Genomic DNA, 18404 nt, shown 5'->3' with positions numbered 1-18404 from the left:
TAAGCCTGGTAGGCACTACTCTACAGTGCCTTTAGGACCACATTAAATTAACAAGGACATATTATTGTAAGTGCCTGACTGCCATGGCAAATATGAGTTCTCCTGCCTACATAAAAACTGATAGGAATTTGCATACACATCCCCTTTTAAGTATGTATTGTTGCATGGACCTTCAGTTCATTGTGTGTGGCAATGATGTTAAGGAGTGACTTAGGGTCTGTGAAGCAATAAAAATAAGAACTAAACTAAGAGAACTAATGATGAAGGACTGGAACATTCAAGAAATGCCGCTGATCTTGGGTTGGTTGGTAGTTGAAAGGAGCAGTTACACTTTAGCTTTTGTACTTGAAACTAAAGTATTTCATTCTTTTTGCTTTGCCCATCTTTACTAACTGTCTGTAATTCCTAAAAGATTCAACTTAATTAATCCAATGTTAAAGCAGGGACCATAAATGGAGTTTTAATTTAGAGATATCCTATTATAGCCTAATGTTTCCAGCATAGTGAATTCCCTATATGATTAAAAATTTGATTAAACTAGAACCTACAAAAATGCCATAATAAATGTTTCTGCATTAATAGGCCCATAAATAGATCCAGAGGTTGACCCAGTAATATTTATAGCTTAAATGTATTCAAATAATTTACTATAACATTTGCCAAGGCAAAGCAAAAAAAAAAGCATAATTTCTATGGTTATAAAAGAAATTAAAAGTAGTACATCTGCATGAAAAAATAGTGGTAAGTCTGTGTGAACAGGGTCCTCTGTCTGCCGAGGTGCAAAGATCTGGCATCTAGCTACCACAAGAGGGCAGTAGCGCTCAACTGTTAATGGGGAACCCGACAGAGCACCCGAGGCTTCAAAAGGAATCATTAGAGCCTGTTGTTAACACATCAGTCTCTGGGAGGGACGGGGAAACGGGAACCACCGCCCAGACACGTTCGGAGCCTCAGTCCCTGGTGACAATAAGACAGGAAATAAGCAACAGGGTCTTATGAAAGAGAGTGACCTCGCTCCCCATCCTAGTGTCCTTGAATCACCATGGAGATGGCGACTGGCTTAATAAAGGCTGCAGATAGGGGTCTGTTCATTTGGATGTTCAGATAAGAACACTGGAACAGCGAGCTCTTCAATAGGGACTGGGGAAGGGCAGAATAAAAGCTGTGGGGAACGGCAGAACTGTTTTGTCTCAGAAAGTTAGGACTGGTTTTAGGAGTGTCCTAGGGTGAATTTTATTTTATTTAATTAGATTCCTAATATTGGGACATTAAGATAATCAAAGTAATCTTTGGAAATTTGTAGCATTATTTTTTTTTTTTTTGAGACAGAGTCTCACTTTTGTTGCCCGGGCTAGAGTGAGTGCCGTGGCATCAGCCTAGCTCACAGCAACCTCAGACTCCTGGGCTTAAGCGATCCTACTGCCTCAGCCTCCCGTGTAGCTGGGACTACAGGCATGAGCCACCATGCCCGGCTAATTTTTTTTGTATATATATTTTTTAGTTGGCCAGATAATTTATTTCTATTTTTAGTAGAGACGGGGTCTCACTCTTGCTCAGGCTGGTCTCGAACTCCTGACCTCGAGCGATCCACCCGCCTCGGCCTCCCAGAGCTAGGATTACAGGCGTGAGCCACCGCGCCCGGCTGTAGCATTATCTTGTAAAAGTTTCCAGGAAGCTAATTAGTAGAAAGAAGGATCAATTATAAATGCACCCTCAAGTATTTTCAGTATGTGTATTTATTGGTCTAGTATTACCCATAAAATGGGATGAATCAGGTATATTTAATGTGGTCTCGTGACTAGCATCTGTTTTGTTTTGTTTTTTAAAGCAGATATTTCATTATGAAAGTAACTATAATGTAGTTACCAAGTACCAACCACCAACCATGTAACAAGAGTTTTATGCATATTATTTTATTTTTGTTTTGTTTTGTTTTTTAATTTTTAAATTTTAAATTATTGTGGGTACATAATAGTTGTATATCTTTACAGGGCACATGTGATGTTTTGATGGTTTTGTTTTTATTCATTTATTGTCACGAATGTTACTGAGCTATAATCTGGAAAGACTTTTTTAGTATTTGAAAAACCTAATTCAATTATTCCTTAATTTAATGTTTCACTTCAGCATTTATGGAACACTTACAATTAAGTGAGAAAAAAACAGTGCCTCTGTGTGTGTGCGTATGTGTGTGTGTGTGTGTGTGTGTTTTAAGACAGAGAATTTTAGAATAATAATTATTTCTACATGTCTTAAAGTCAACTTCAGATAAAAACTGAGACTTGTGAATGTTTTCCATATTTTATGTGTCTTTCCTATCTCATATATTACCTTTTGTTGTAGTTGTTCCTTCAAAACTATAGGAAATCGTATCTGGATCCCAAACTTTAAAAGAAAAAGAACTATAGGAAAGCAAAACATAATTCAGGAAACTTTGTTCCTTTGTGTTGATAACAGACAGGAAAATAAGTGCTCGCTTCGGCAGCACATATACTAAAATTGGAACAATACAGAGAAGATTAGCATGGAAATAAATTTTTAATATTAAAACAGATGGGAAAATAAAATATGTTCTGTTTTGTAATTCTAATAGATAATTGTCATTACTGTTAATAAGCTATTAGAAGATACGATATTTAAAAGTTCTTACTCAGTTATAATGTAATGGTTTATTCAGCTCAAATCAGCAAGCATTTATTGGGTTAGGTACTGAGTTAGACACTAAGAATAACAAAAATATATAAAACATAGACCTGGGGGTGGGAGGCCTCTGAAAGGAAGGTAATTAATATTTTTGAGCAACTACTCTGTGACAGATCTTTGCATATTATTGATCCTTATAACAATTCTGTTTTATGGAAGAAGAAACTGAGACTCAGAACATTTAAGTGACCTACTCAAGAACACAAAGCTAGTTGGGGTAGAGCCAAAGTTAGGACTCAGATCCATTCAATTCTCAAGTATATAGTCCTTCTGTTGGACCATTCTATCAGAATATTAATTATTGACTCCTGGGAAAAGGTGGCTTTTATGAATGACAGTTTAACAGTTTTCAATTTAACAAACTCACACACATCACAATGTGTAGAGACTATATATTTTAAAATAATTTTAAATTAGGAAATATTTCAAACATGGAGTAACACCTTTGTAGCCATTACGGAGCTATAATCTATAATATATCTAACCTTAACGTTATGCCATGTTTGAATCAGACTTTTTTTTACAGAAATAAAACATTGAAGAGTAGTTGAGGCCTTCTACCTCTCACAATCCCAGTCTCTTTTCTTCCTCCCTAGAGACAATGCTATCATGAATTTGGTATTTACCAGTTTCATGCATGACTACTTCTTTTGCTATATGCTTATGAATCCATAAGTAACATAATATTACTTTTCAGGTTTTTAGACTGTTTTTAGTAGTACTCAAAAGTATATATTATTCTACAACTTACTTTTTGTGCTCAATATGTTTTTAAGGTTTATCCATAATGATACATATCTCTTATTCTTTATTAACTGCTGTGTAGTATTCCATTATATGAATACACCAAAATTTATCTATCCATATTCCTGCAATTACATATTTAAACAAGATTCAAATATGGTTTTGACTCAAAACATATGTAATGAACTATAATCATAATATTGGAACTTGTAATTTTAATAATAAAGGTATATTAATATTAAAGTAGTTTAATAATAAAACTATCACTCTAACTTTTTTTTTCCTTGATGCAGATCATTCCCGAATCGAAGTATGGAAATTTGGTAATACTGTCATTGAATACCTATACCACTGGCTACATATCTGTTCAGCTCTCATGAAGATAAACAAAAATCTAAATAGTGCTATTACACCTCCACTGCCCTCCAAAACTGACAGCTGTATGTATGTAAAAATGCCAGGAGAAAGTTTGCAAGGGATATGATAATGGAGTTGGTACTGTATTTAGGATATTGGTCATGTTCAGTTTTGTTTGTTAACTACAAAATGCTTTCATTTGGAAAGGAGTGTATTAAAACACAGACATATTCTGCTCCTAGACATTTACCTCAGCACTTTCTAAAACCAAAAGTGCGACCTAAGGAAAAATTTTTTATCTAAAAAATATCCACCTAAGGTAGCCATAGGCAAATGTATTGAAGTACGTCATAGAGTATATTTGAAAGTATCCTTTTAGTTTGAGCTTTGTATCTGTAGTGGGACTGCTATGGTTGATTAGTTATTTTTCATTACTTTGAACTCAAGTTCAAAGTAAAATTGGCAGTTTTTACACCAAAAGAGTACCAAATAATAAAGATTTTTAAGAAATGGACTGAGAATTTTCTAATGTTTCAAAGACTTATCTGAACACCGCCCCCTCCCTCTCCCTGTTCCCACCCCCTTGCCTTAACAACTTAAAATCACTTTAATGAACAAAAATTTTTGTGGGAAAATGTTTGTGACTCATGGATAAAGGAAAACACCCTTTCTAAAAAAATAAATAAATAAAACCTCTCGAGTTCAAGAACTACAAAAAGAATTTATATTTGTTTAAAGCTTGTTATTATAACAAACTTGACTGCTCTGTTGTGAGATTTCATCTTTACAATAAGATATCTGATGACAGAGTCCATTTTTAATAAAATTTTGGGAAATTAAACTTTATTTTCTTTATTAGTTTGACAAAATGTGATGTGTTCCAAACATAATTTGAGACTGGAGGTCCCTTTTTCACCTTTTCTGATAAGATGGCAGTGTTATTACCAGTCCTCATCTCTTGGATGATCGCATGCCCCATTTTACCCTCTAAGCCTGTTTCACATTTGGAAGGGAGCTTTTTAGGGCATTTGCAGCTACATTTCTAGGAACAATGTTCTTGAAGATATTAAACTGATAGTCACATATCCTGATGGCTTCAGAACAAGCTTATAGAGTTCACTCTAAATACAAATGGCATTTTAGGCAACAAGGAAGAGAAGATTTTGCAGAATGCTATGTTTTAACCATTATCATGGGCATCAAGTTAACTAAATGTCTTCTAGCTTAAAGATAACAAATATACATTTGCATGGCACTTTAACTTGTTTGAAATATTTTTACAGACTAGCTTATTTGAGCCGCCCAATAATCTATAACGGAGGTAGTCCTAATATTATCTCTATTTTATAAATTATCTCTGTAAACGAGTTGACCAGTTCACAATAGCTAGTAAGAGGTAGGGTGGTTGATTGGCCTTGCCAGCACCCCAGACATCTCACTAACACCTTCCAAACTTCTTAGTAGACTAACGACCATACTAGCAGTCTTTTGGAAACTAAAATTAAGCAACCAACAAGCCAGATTGGTTCAATTTATTTAATAAATTTATTCACGTGAAATACTGTCCTTTAACATAAGAAGCTTACATTTTTAGTAAGGAGGATATTATTTATACCTGACAAAAATTTTGATGTATAGATTTATATCTAAATCCACTTTTTCCACTGTTAACATAATTATAGTTTTTTTTTTTTTTTTTTTTGAGAGAGAGAGTCTCACTCTCTTGCCCGGGCTAGAGTGCCATGGTGTCAGCCTAGCTCACAGCAACCTCAAACTCCTGGGCTCAAGTGATTCTCCTGCCTCAGCCTCCCGAGTAGCTGGGACTACAGGCGCACACCACCACACCTGGGTAATGTTTTCTATTTTTGGTAGAGACAGGGGTCTTGCTCTTGCTCAGGTTGGTCTCCAGCTCCTGGCCTAAGGGATCCTTGCCCCTCAGCTTCCCACAGTGCTAGGATTACAGGCATGAGCCAACGAGCCTCACCCATATAATCTTATTATAAAGACCTCTCTCAACTGACAAGATCAACTAATTAAATATTACCTATTTAGGCTATTTTTGAGGTGGAGCAGGAACCCCTCTTAGGGGCCTGCCAGACCCACAAGCAAGGAAATAGAGGAAAAATCTTGAGTCCCTTCACAGGAAATTACTGGCACCTGACTAGCCTTGAAAAGTAAATGAGCAACCTGATGAGCAAGAAGATAGTAGCAATAATAGTCCTCCAAGCAAGGCAGAGTCAAGAGGTGTTTTAGTTCCATGGGCCCGTCTTAACATTATGTTTTTGAGTTGTTTTTCAGAAACCCCCACAGAAAATGCAAATAGGCCAGGTGAGGTGGCTCACACCTGTAATCCGAGCATTCTGGGAGGCCAAGGAGACAGGAGGATCTTAAGGTCAGGAGTTTGAGACCAGCCTGAGCAAGAGCAAGACCCCCGTCTCTACCAAAAATAGAAAAAAAATAGCTGGTCGTAGTGGCATGTGCCTGCAGTCCCAGCTACTTTGGAGGCTGAGGCAGGAGGATTGCTTGAGCCCAGGAGTCTGAGGTTGCTGTGAGCTAGGCTGATGCCACAGCACTCTAGCCTGGGCAACAGAGCAAAACTCTGTCTCAAAAAAAAAAAAAAATGCAAATAAGGGGAAACTGAGGCTTGAACTCTGATGGCCAGTCTTTGTTCTAAATTTCTCTCTGAAGCGCCTGGAGAGAGTCACACCCACCTTAACATTCCTGTCCAAGATAAGACCTTGCTTCCTTAACCAATTGCTATTCAAAGAATCTCTGAATCCACCTATCTCCCCTAAATCTCCTCTTCAAAATATCCTGCCTTTTCAGACCAAACCAGTGTATAACCCCCATGTATTGATTTAAAATTTTGCCTGCAACTTCTGCTTTCCTGAAATATATCCTTGCCTTTAAAAAACACTTGCTTGTAAGCCATAGGGGAGTTTGGGTTTAAGGGTTAGCTGTCCGTTCTCCTTGCATGGCGTCATGCAATAAAGATGCCTCTATCTTCCACTGCAACTCTTGGCGTCAGTGTCTGGCTCTGCTGTTTGGGGTGAGTGGATCCCAGTTTGGTGTGGTAACGTTTTCTGGTTATAAATTAAACTCACCGCTTGGTGGTGGGGGCATTCTGAACTATCTTTGGTCCAGAATGCTGCCCAGTTTCAGAAAATTTTTTTTGCTCAACAAAACTTTGTTAAATTTAAAACTAAATAAACAAGCATGGCCCATTTCTCTGTCCTTAAGCATAGTAAGTACCCTTAATAGCTGTTCCATCACCTAGTGATTAACCACATTTAATATCCCTCTCAATCTACTGCCTGAGCTTAGACTGTCCTGCTCACAGACCTCAACTGATGAGGCCATATTCTGTTGCATGTGACTGACTCTCCAGCCACAGCTGTTTGAATTGGGGTTGACCTCTCATCAAAGTGAGGCCAATTTGTGAAATTGTGTAATATAAAAATTACCCAAACCATGAACAAAACACACTGGGAAATAGCAACAGGAGCAGTGTCTAAAAGGATATTAAGTGCTTATGTTAGGTAGATAGTGAGGGATTCCGGGTCTCCTAGGGACGAAAGTGGGTGCTGTTGCCTTGGTACAATTGCCCCACCTGGGAAGGACAAGGGTGGACCCCAGGCCCCCATCTTGGTCCTGCTCCACCCTAATCCTCTCCTGAGTGACTGCCATACCTGGGGGAGGAGGGAACACCCTATGAATCGACCAATCATAACTTAGCGCACAAACTACAAAAGAATGCAGAGGACTCTCTAGCCCACAGGCCAAGCAGCATAGATACCATAGAGTCTGGACATTGAACTAGAACAACCCTCATTCATAGTTAAGACTCAGGTCATGCAACTCCCAACTGTCCAAAGTGGTCCCATGGTGATATCTGAGCCACAGGGATGTCCCAATCCCAGCACTATGAAATAAGACTGAGACCATAACTGACTCTTTTTTGCACCCTTCCTTTTTCCTCTCCCTTTGCTGCGACAATGGGTCCAGTCATCATCTGTGGCATATGTATCATGCTCTGTAAACCTATATCTTGCTCTGGCCCTATAATCCTATCTTTTTCTCCTCAATAAACCTCATTTTCATGCTTGCCTTACTTTGGTGCATCTGGTCATTCTTCAGCCATGAGCGCGTCAAGAACCGAACCTGACATGTAGAGAGGCCAAAGGTGTCATGACAGCCTTAAAGCAGTTGAAACATACTGCCTTCCAGACACTACAAGTTAGTAGAAGCTGTAAGTAGGAGAAAAGGTGTGGAGAGCGAGTAGTTGACTAGGGAAAAGAATGGGCACAAAGAGAAGCAGAGACTGAAAGTAGTGAAGTTAACATTAGTAAATTAATGTTAAAATATTAAATGGAAGATCTATGAGTTTGGGTGTAGAGATTCCCAAAGTTGCTGTGTATCCAATTCTAGTCAAATTGTTGTGTTACTGAAGTTTTGTGTATGTTGTCGAAACCACAAGGTGGTTTCAGTCTGGGTCCGGTTGCTCATGGCACAAAGATCCAATTATTGAGACAACAAAGATTGCCAAGGAAGAAAGGAATTCTTTAAATATGACAGATGGGAGAAGTTGTCTCAAATCTGTCTCTCTGACTAAGGGAGATCAGGGGGGTTTAAAGGAGAGGCCATGTGCGTTGGGACAGGTCATGGTGTAACTAACAAGGAGCTACATGCATTGGGGGCAGGTTTGGGGGGATGATGAATCTTGGCATCTGGAAGTATGCCCAGGGGACTTCAGAATCTCAGTTCCTTTGCTTGCAGAAAATCCACCATTTCTGCAAAACAACTCAAAAGGTCAAGTTGTTAGTTAAGGGAGAGGATTATGAAAATCATACGGGACAATTGAAATTTGTTCAATACATTTCTGGAAGTCTCAGATAGTTGGAATTCTCTATTGTATAACCATCAGGAGTGTGGCAGTGATGACACTATCTTATACTGGTTCATCCTGCTTCTGTCCATACAGCATCTCCCCCTAAAGTTACCAAAGTTGGGTTCTAAAATATTAGGAAGCTTCTCTGTGCCCCTGATTCACTGCTTCAGTTGCCACTAGTGCTTCGGACTCTACCAAACAAATGAAGAACTGCAACACTGCATCTGAGAAATCAACTTTCTGGCTTTGGGAAATTCCCATGACTGCTTCATTACAATGTCCCAAAGGCAATGGGAGAGTACAGAATTCAAAACACCATTTCAAAAACTCAAATTATCTAGGATATTGAGCTTTTCACTGGGTAATTTTTGTGTAACTAATTCCCCATTCAGTCTCTTCAAGCAAGAGGCAGACAGCCCTAGCAGGTGGCTTTATTTTTTACTCTTTATTCTTTTTATTTTAAGCAAAGTAACACATGCTGATAGTCATCCTGTTACACAGGTCTGTTGAGACCAGAGCATTTCCCAGCCCCAAGTCACCTTCATTTTCCTTGCTTCTGAGTCAACTATTTTCAGTTCTTTTTGTTCAGGAGTTGGTAAACAACCCATGGGCCAAATCTGGTCAACTGCTTGTTATGATAAATAAAGTTTTATTGGAAGAGCCATGCCCATATTGTCTATGGGTGCTTTCACACTGCAAGGGCGGAGTTGAGCAGTAGCCACAGAGACCAAATGGGCCCCAAGGCCTAAAATATTTACTATCTGTTTGCAGAAAAAGTTTGCCAACACCCATTTTAGTTATAGTTTTGTTTTTTTTTTTTCTGATACAGAGTCTTGCTCTGTGGGCTGAGCTAGAGTGCCATGGCATCAGCCTAGCTCACAGCAATCTCAAACTCTGGGTTCCAGCCATCCTCCAGCCTCGACCTCCCAGAGTGCTAGGATTACAGGCGTGAGCCACCGTGCCCGGCCCTGGTCATAGTTTTGACATTTACTTCCATATTACTAAATAACATGGTTTTGTGGCTACTTTTTTTTTCTGATTTAGGCAATATCTTTTAACTTCCCAGTATGCAATACAAAGATTTAGCTCCTTCCTCAGTGTTAAGAGTGGTGAACTTACTAGGTGCTCATGGCACAAGTGGAGAAAGATTTCTCAGACAAAGTTTAGGATAGAAAGAAGGAAAAGTTTATTTTACTTTTTCCAGATGGAAAAAGGGCCAGCACAGAACACAAAAAGGGAGTGGGTGCTGGCCTAGAAAACCACTACTCAGGCTTTTTATTTAGGGGCTGTAAAGGGGGTAAGAAGATTTATGGCTATAGCCAAATTAACAGAGTATAGCTGTGAAACTGCTGCATCCATTTCTTTTTTTTTTTTTCTTCTTAGTGACCAGCTGTTAACAGAAGTGCCAAGAGTTGGCTTCTCCCCTTTTCCTTGGAGACAGGCTTATCAGTGGGGATGTGATCTTGTCTGTGATTTTGTCCTTGAGATATGGTTTTGGGCAGGAACTAAGGCCTGAAGCTCATACCCTTGCTGTTTGCTCAGGAACTCAAGGCTGTCAAAGCAAATTTTCAAAAGCAGTTTAATCTATAATCTATAGAATATAAAAGAGAAAGGTTTACATTTCCTTTCTGTATGCTCAGCTCTTTTCAGATGTTGTAAAAACAGAACCCTGTGGGGTGGGGTGCCTGTTAATGAGAGAGCTCATATTACTGATCTTAGCCCTTACTGAGAGATTGTGGGTTTAGATAATTTTTTCTGCTATTTCATTAGCAAGGCTGTCCTTTCACTCAGCATACATACACACACACATACACACTTCTCATCCATTCTTCCTAATATTATTACATGATAATTTTTTTTTTTTTTTGAGACAGAATCTCGCTTTGTTGCCCAGGCTAGAGTGAGTGCCATGGCGTCAGCCTAGCTCACAGCAACCTCAAACTCCTGGGCTCAAGTGATCTTCCTGCCTCAGCCTCCCAAGTAGCTGGGACTACAGGCATGTGCCACCATGCCCGGCTAATTTTTTCTATATATATTTTTTAGTTGGCCAGATAATTTCTTTCTATTTTTTTTTAGTAGAGACGTGGGTCTTGCTCTTGCTCAGGCTGGTCTTGAACTGCTGAGCTCAAGCAATCCACCTGCCTCGGCCTCCCAGAGTGCTAGGATTACACAGCGCCCAGCCCTACATGGTAATTTAAGTTAGAAGAAATCAATATTTACTGTTTACATTATCATGATCATGTATGCTAGTTAGGGCTTAGCCCTGTAGTAAATCACAATTGTTTTCCATGCCTGCACTTCTTTCTGTTTTCCCCAGAGATAATGTCAAAAGAAAACTGGAGTGGCTATAATAATATCACACAAGCAGGTTTCAGAGCAAAGAATATTATTATGATAAAGAAGTTTATTTCATAATGAAAAAGGGGTCAATTAAGAATATATGACAATCTTAAACATTTATACACTTAATAATGAAGCTTCAAAATACATAAAGCAAAAACTGATAGAAGATTAGCAATTGCTTAGGGCTGGAGGGTTTGGGGGAAAACGGGAGTGACTAATGGGTACATAGTTTGTTTTTTTGGTATTGAAAATATTCTAAAATTGATTGTGCATAACTCTTTGACTATACTAAACACGATTGAATTATACACTTTAAATGGGTGAATTGCATGATACCTGAATTATATCTCAATAAAAATGTTTGAAAAAAGTTAAAAAGATACTATACTAGATAGAAATCTGAATCTACACATAGATTTGGAGATACCAGAAATGGTGAATATGTGGGTAAACATAACATTTTTCTTATTATAAAAATCTTTTTTAAAAACTTGTTTAAAGCAAAAATAATTGTAGATTTATAACATAGGTAGAAGTAAAATTGTGACAATAGCAAAAATATAGGAGGGAAATGGAAGAATACTTTGGTAAGCTTCTTATACTATACCTAAAGTGGTATATTGTTGCTTGAAGGTAGACTGTGCTAAGTTAAAGATGTATATTAGAAACCCTAGGGCTGGGTGCGGTGGCTCATGCCCGTAATCCTAGCACTCTGAGATACCCAGGCGAGAGGACTGCTTGACACCAGGAGCTCCAGACCAGCCTGAACAAGAGTAAGACTCTGTCTCTATAAAAAATAGAAAATGTAGCTGAGCGTGGTGGCTCGCGCCTGTAGTCCCAGCTACTTGGAGGCTGAGACAGGCGAATGGCTTGAGCCCTGGAGTTTGAGGTTGCAGTGAGCTATGATGATGCCACTGCACTCCAGCCCTGGCAATAAAGTGAGACTCTGTTTCAAAAAACAATCAAAAAACTCCAAAAAATCCAAAACCCTAAAGCAACCCCCTTAAAAAAAATAAAATAACTATGGCTAATAAGCCAACAAAGGAGGTTGAATCATGAAAATCATAAGCTGAATCATTAAAAATTTCTCTATAAATCAAGATAAGGCAAAAAGAGGTGGGCGAGGGGGAGAGAAAAAACAAACAACAGATGAGAAAAATAGAAAACAAACAGCAATCATACTTATAGTTACTTTAATGAAAATGTTTTCAACACCCAAACTAAAAGAGATTGTCAGGCTGTATAAAAAAAGCAAGACTCCCCTACATGCTATCAACAAGAGATCCCATGTGAATATAAATTTTGTCATTCCTTTCTTCCCACTGATCTGTAGACAGCCGGTCAGCTCCGAAACACACAGGCCGTAGAACCGGATTCCCAGCAGTGTGGAAGCGGCTCAACTGAGCCAGCCAACCGATACGCGGGTTCCCGGCCACCCAAAGCCGCGCGAGAGTTTACGTGCGGCGCCGGCGTCAGCGTCACGTCGGCGTCGGCCTCGGCCACGTTCAGCGGACACGGGAGCAAGATGGCGATTCCGGGCAGGCAGTGAGTGATCCGGGAGTTAGGGTCAGGCTGGGGAATGAGAAGCTACAGCGACTGTGGCTTTGGCCGAGGAATTAAAGTGCGCTGGAAGTGAAGGGGCTGTGGGGTCAGGGAAAGAGACGGGAAAACCCCCCAGCAGTCCTGAGGAACATATATTCCCCTCCCCCATACATTTTCCAGGCTGGAAGCCCGAAGTTTGAGGGAGAAACTTGTGAGGAAATAAAGGAAGTTAGGCTGAGGGGCAGAGAGCGAGACTTTTCTATTTTCCAAAAGCTCGGTCTGAGGCCCCTCAGTCTTGCTTCCTACCCCGCGCTTGAGTTTCTCCCCGCTTGGATGCTCTCAGGGGGCAGTAAGAAGAGAGACAATTCCTGGTTTCCTTACGAGGGCCTTGTTCTTGGCAGAAGCTCAAGTCCTGATTCCCGCCCTCCCTTCTCGTTTTAGGAATACTGTTCTGAGAAGCCACAGAAAAGGGTAGGCATATAGGGAACTGGGTATACGTTGCCGCAAAAGAGACAAATACTGTACGTATTTGGAAATTCTGCCTTTGATGTGTAATCCATACTTTGATGCGGCTTCCTGTGTGGTCTCTGCTGCTTAAAGGCCAAAATTTGAGAAACTAAATGAGTTGGATCTGATGGGATGGTTCTCTCACATACTCTGAGACGAAGCACGTGAGCTTAATAAAATGTAATAGGAACTTTCCCCATGGCTGCTTAGGTTTTTCAGTTAATTTAATCTTTAAAGTTTTCCTGGGTTGCACGAATTATCCAATAATTTCCAAAAACTGTGTAAAGTACACAACAGAAAAAAATCTAGCCGTTTTCTTGACTTGTTAGACCACAAGGATAATTTAAAGCATTTTTATCTTTAGTGGACATGAACTGAGCTTTCCACCAACGTGTCTTTTTTAAACTGTTGATGTCACTTCACCATCTAAAACATTTCTGAACTGTTCATTTACTTCTCTTCTTTGAAAATGGTATTTGAGTTTGACCCTGGTCCACAAATAATGACTTAGAGTAATTATAAAATGGCATATTGGAATTTTGAGATCATTGAAAAGCAGTAACAGTCTGTTATGTGTTCATAAGGCTTATGGCATGTTTTGATATCTTCATCCGGAAGAGGTAGTGGATGTATTATTTTTTAACATTTAAAGATAATGGTGTAATTTCTGTTTCAAAAAAAAATATGCAGGTATGGGCTTATTTTGCCAAAGAAAACACAGCAGTTGCACCCTGTTTTGCAAAAACCATCAGTGTTTGGAAATGATTCTGATGATGATGATGAGGTAAGGGATCCTATATTTTACTCCTGCATTGTTGGAAATGTAAAATTTTTGAAAATTGAACTTCTGAGTTTGATGTCTTTGCCTTTATTAATTTGTCAGTACAGTGTTTTGGAGTATGGCTTCCAGGATTATCAAAAGGAATGTTTAAAGAAAGAAACCCCACCAATTTTTCTTTCTTTAGAGCTTTTTTTTCCCAAAAGCTATGAACTTCAGTTACTTTTAAACAATTACACAAAGTATTTTCATACAACTAAAATTGATGTAACAAAATAATTGGTGTAAAGATATCTAGGAATGAGTTAATTAGATGTCACCAATTTCCTAGAAATTATTATTAGCAAAGTAGTTTTTAATTAGTTAACCATGATTTAAGATGATTGTATAACAGTTCTTTATTGGACAACTTTTATGGTTATTTCTTCAGTGTCTTCTAAATGTAACTGCTTAGTTATAATTATGGTAGTAAATAAAGTTACCACTGATAGTACTGCTAAAACATCTAATATGAGCATTTTCTATTTTAGCAGCCAAAACTGTTTTCCTCTGAAACCCACAATGTATAGCAGAAACAACCCCAGATGTGTGCTTATCTAATATTCCAGTCATGTTTTTGTATCTCTTAAAACAAAGACCTTTGCATCAGTTAATCTGGGGTTTCTTTTGGTCTGGCAGAAAAATAGCTTGTTTTTCAGTTTTTACTCATTATGTAATCGGCTCTCCATGGCTCACATTTTTAAAAAATCGATATATAATTTACATACAATAAAATTTGCAGATTTTAAGTATATGGGTTGATGATTTTTGACAAACGTATATGCTGCAATCAAGATGTAGAACATTTCCCTCTCCCCTGAAAGTCCTTCCACACCCCTTTTCAGTCAGCCTCTCCACATTCTGCCCCAGATAAGTGCTCATATTTTTGTCACTTGGATTAGTTTTGCCTGTTCTATTAATAGAATTTCATATAAAAGATATCATACAGTATGAACTCTGTGTCTGACTTCTTTTACTCAGTATAATGTCAGTGAGATTCATCTATGTAGTTGTAGAATCATGTGGTTTTTTTGTTTTTAAAGTAGAGATGGGTCCTGCTGTATTGCCCAGGCTGGACTCAACTCCTGGGCCCAAGCGATCCTCCTGCCTCAACCTCCCAAGTAGCTGGGACAATAGGCATGTGTCATGACACCCAGCTAATTTTTCTATTTTTAGTAGAGACAGGGTCTCGTTGCTCAGGCTGGTCTCGAACTCCTGAGCTCAAGGGGTCCTCCTGCCTTGGCCTCCCAGAGTGCTAGGATTACAGGTGTGAGCCACTATGCCCGGCCTCAACTTAGATTTTTAAGTAGTTTTTGAGTAGGTCAGTGATATGACCACACTTTTATCTTGGGAAGATAACTCTTGAACTGTGAAGTACAGATGGGGAGAAATGAAAGTTGAGGGTCAAGGCTTTTACAGTTCAGGTGAGAAATAACAACCTTAACTAGGGTGTGGTCAGTGGGAATAAGTTGAGACAAATATGAGAGATAATCACAGAAATAAACAGCACCTGGCAGCCAAATTGAATATATGGGAAAGGAAACAGATGAGTTGGGTATACTGTAAGGAAATAGTGTAAGGATTTCTATTCTGGGTGACTAAGAAGGTTATCACAGGAGGAAAGGCAGGAGATTTGACACTCGTGCATTTGTTTACAGTACAGTGGAGAAGCAGGTAACATTTTAAGATTTATTTACAGGATCTTTTTTTATGCTTATGTAGGGTCTTTTTTTTGTCATTTTCCCCCCATTAAAAAAAATTGAGATATAATTCACATACCGCATACTTCACCCTTTTAAAGTGTACAATTCACTAGTCTTTAAGAGTTGTACAGCCATCACCTATCTAATTTTAGAATATTTTCATCACCCAGAAAGAAATCCAGTACTCATTACGGTCACTCCTCATTCTCCCCACCCCCACATCTTGGCAACCACTAATCTACTTTCTATTTCTGTGGTTTTGCCTGTTCCGCACGTTTCATGTTAAATGGAATCATGCAATAGATGGCCTTTGCTGTCTGGCTGCTTTCACGTAAGCTTTAGCAGAGTGTTTTCAAGGTTGTAACATGTATCATGTATCAATATTTTATTTCTTTTTACTTCTAAATAGTATTTCATTATATGTATATACCACATTTTATTTATCCATTGGTGGTAGGCATTTGGGATTTTTCAGATTTCTGGCTATTACAAATAGTGCTGCTATAAACATTTGTGTATAGGTTTTTGTGTGGACATATATTTTCATTTCTATTGGATATATACTTAGGAGTCAAATCGCTGGTTCATGTAATCACTCCGTGTTTTACTTTTTGAGGAGCTGCCAGACTGTTTTCCAAAGTGGCTGCACCATTTTACATTCCCATCAGCAGTGTACGAAGGTTTCGACATTTCCACATCCTTTCTGACACTACTTATCTTTTTTATTATAGCCATCTAGTGGGTGTGAAGTGGTATCTCATTGTGGTTTTGATTCACATTACCCTGATGGCCTATCATGGTCATTTTTGTATCTTTGGAGACATGTCTATTTGTGCCATTTACCTGTTTTTTAATTGGATTGTCATTTTATAATAAGTTGTAAAAGTTCTTTATATAATCCAGATACAGGTACCTTATTAGATGTACAGTTTGTAAATATATTCTCCCTGTCTATGGATTGTCTTTTCACTTCCTTGAAAATGTCCTTTGAAGTACAAAAGTTCAGTTTTGAGGCAATCCAATTTATTTTTTTCCTATGGTTGCTAGTGCTTTGGTGTCATATCTAAGAAACCATTGCCTAATCCAAGGTTACAAAGGTCTATACTACATTTTCTTCCAGGAGTTTCATAGTTTTTGCTCTTAAATTTAGGTTTTTGATCTAACTTTCAGTTAATTTTTTATATAGTATTAGGTAGAGGTCCAGCTTCATTCTTTGCATGTGGATATCCAGTGACCCAACACCATTTGTTTTTTGCCATTAAACATCCTTGTGGATTTATTTATTTATTTATTTACTTGCTTTTAACTCTGCTTCTGTTATATGGCCTTCTTCACTTTGTGTGGTTTGTTTTAATATACAAATAATTTTTAAAATCACTTACCATGGATACAGCAGAAAGATTGGACATGCTTATGTTGCACTTTCACATTAAATCATCCCAGCATACTTTGTAATACAAAGCAACATGAAATTACCGGAGTATACCCCAGTTTGAGAAGGATGAGTTTGCACAAGCAATCTAGAAAGTTTACCCATGTTATTGCTGTTTTTTTTCCATTGTGAAATGAAGCTGTGGTAACTGGACAGTGGGTACACTAGAATCAGAAAATATCGGCCTGGGCCCTTTTCTCATAGCTTGCTTTCTCTTTCCCTCCCTGTTTTGTCTTTTCCTCTTTCCTATGGAGAATTAGTTAGCTATGTGATGAAAGACTCAAGATGCCAAAAAAGGGATGGTTAGGCAATCAGGACATAAGTAGTAATTAAGCAGGTAGTGGGCCTATAATTCCAACATTTTGGGAGGCCGAGACTGGAGGATTGCTTGAGGCCAGGAGTTCGAGACCAGCCTGGGCAACATATGAAGACCTCATCTCTACAAAAAATTAAAAAAATTAACCAAGTATGGTGGTACGTGCCTGTAGTCCCAGCTACTTGGGAGGCAAAGGTGGGAGGATTGCTTGAGCCTAGGAGTTCAAGGCTGCAGTGAGCTGTGATTGTGCCACTGCACTTCAGCCTAGGTGACAGAGAAAGACCTTGTCTCTTAAAAAAAGGGGGGGAGGGGAACAAAGCAAGCAGTGATAATGAAGGGATACAGGTAGGAGATGGTCCTAGAGGCCAGAGGCCAGGGTTACTTGGTAGGAACTGGGCTTATCCAGAAGGAGCCAAAGCCATTGGGGAGATTCAGTCTTAGAGAGAAAGGGAGAAATAGGTGGTTTCTCCCACGTTCCAATATACCAGGGGTCCCCAACCTATGGTGAATTGTATAATTATTTCATTATATGTTACAGTGTAATAATAATAAAGTGCACAATAAATGTAATATGCTTGAATTGTCCTGAAACCATCCCCCTGCTCCCTGTTCCATGGAAAAATTGTGTTTCATGAAAATGGTCCCTGGTGCTAAAAGGTTGGGGACCGCTGCGATATACCATCTCTGTTTTCCATTGGTGGAGTCCAGCCAGAAGCTAACTGACAAGGGAGTTGCAGCTTATTTCTTAATGAACAGAATGTAAAACTGTTCTTTAGCATGATTCTTCATTACCTATAAAAAAATCAGTGTGGTGAGTTGCAACTTGTACTGAGAAGCAAATTTCTCAGTTGAGTATATTTAAATGTTTGTGAGGTTTGAATATATATTAAAATCTTTTTTCATAATCAACAACTTAAGCAACAATAAAATTATGAATGATTTGGAAAAATACAGAGAAAGATTTCATAATTCCCCACCTGAGGAGAGCATTTGATACACCAGGAAAGGAGTTATTACGAAGCAAAGCTATCTATTTTCAGCAATTCAACAGA

The 18404-nt window shown here is 38.6% G+C and overlaps 2 protein-coding genes and 1 pseudogene across 3 annotated transcripts in view; all 3 read left to right on the top strand.

Annotated features, from left to right (window-relative positions):
* The window catches only part of EFCAB5 (EF-hand calcium binding domain 5), a 121639-nt gene extending 117708 nt beyond the window's left edge, over positions 1 to 3931 (top strand). Inside the window, exon 23 of the mRNA XM_045526989.1 lies at positions 3741 to 3931. Within this exon, the coding sequence (XP_045382945.1) occupies positions 3741 to 3931 (191 nt within the window). The remainder of the gene's footprint in view (positions 1 to 3740) is intronic.
* On the top strand, positions 2470 to 2528 carry LOC123621367 (annotated as a pseudogene).
* An 8600-nt stretch (positions 3932 to 12531) lies between the features above and the next one.
* Positions 12532 to 18404, top strand: part of NSRP1 (nuclear speckle splicing regulatory protein 1) — a 41876-nt gene continuing 36003 nt past the window's right edge. The window contains exons 1-3 of one of the 2 annotated variants that reach the window (XM_045525290.1): positions 12552 to 12580; positions 13019 to 13048; positions 13775 to 13868. In XM_045525290.1, the coding sequence (XP_045381246.1) occupies positions 12561 to 12580; positions 13019 to 13048; positions 13775 to 13868 (144 nt within the window). In that variant the 5' untranslated portion in view covers positions 12552 to 12560. Of the gene's footprint in view, positions 12581 to 13018; positions 13049 to 13774; positions 13869 to 18404 lie in introns of both variants that reach the window. The other variant, XM_045525291.1, reaches the window with a different exon arrangement.

The sequence above is a fragment of the Lemur catta genome, chromosome 15, assembly GCF_020740605.2.
Source record: "Lemur catta isolate mLemCat1 chromosome 15, mLemCat1.pri, whole genome shotgun sequence".
Classification (NCBI taxonomy): Eukaryota; Metazoa; Chordata; class Mammalia; order Primates; family Lemuridae; genus Lemur; species Lemur catta.
Note: the sequence above shows the minus strand (reverse complement) of the source record. Positions and strands in the feature narration are given on the sequence as shown.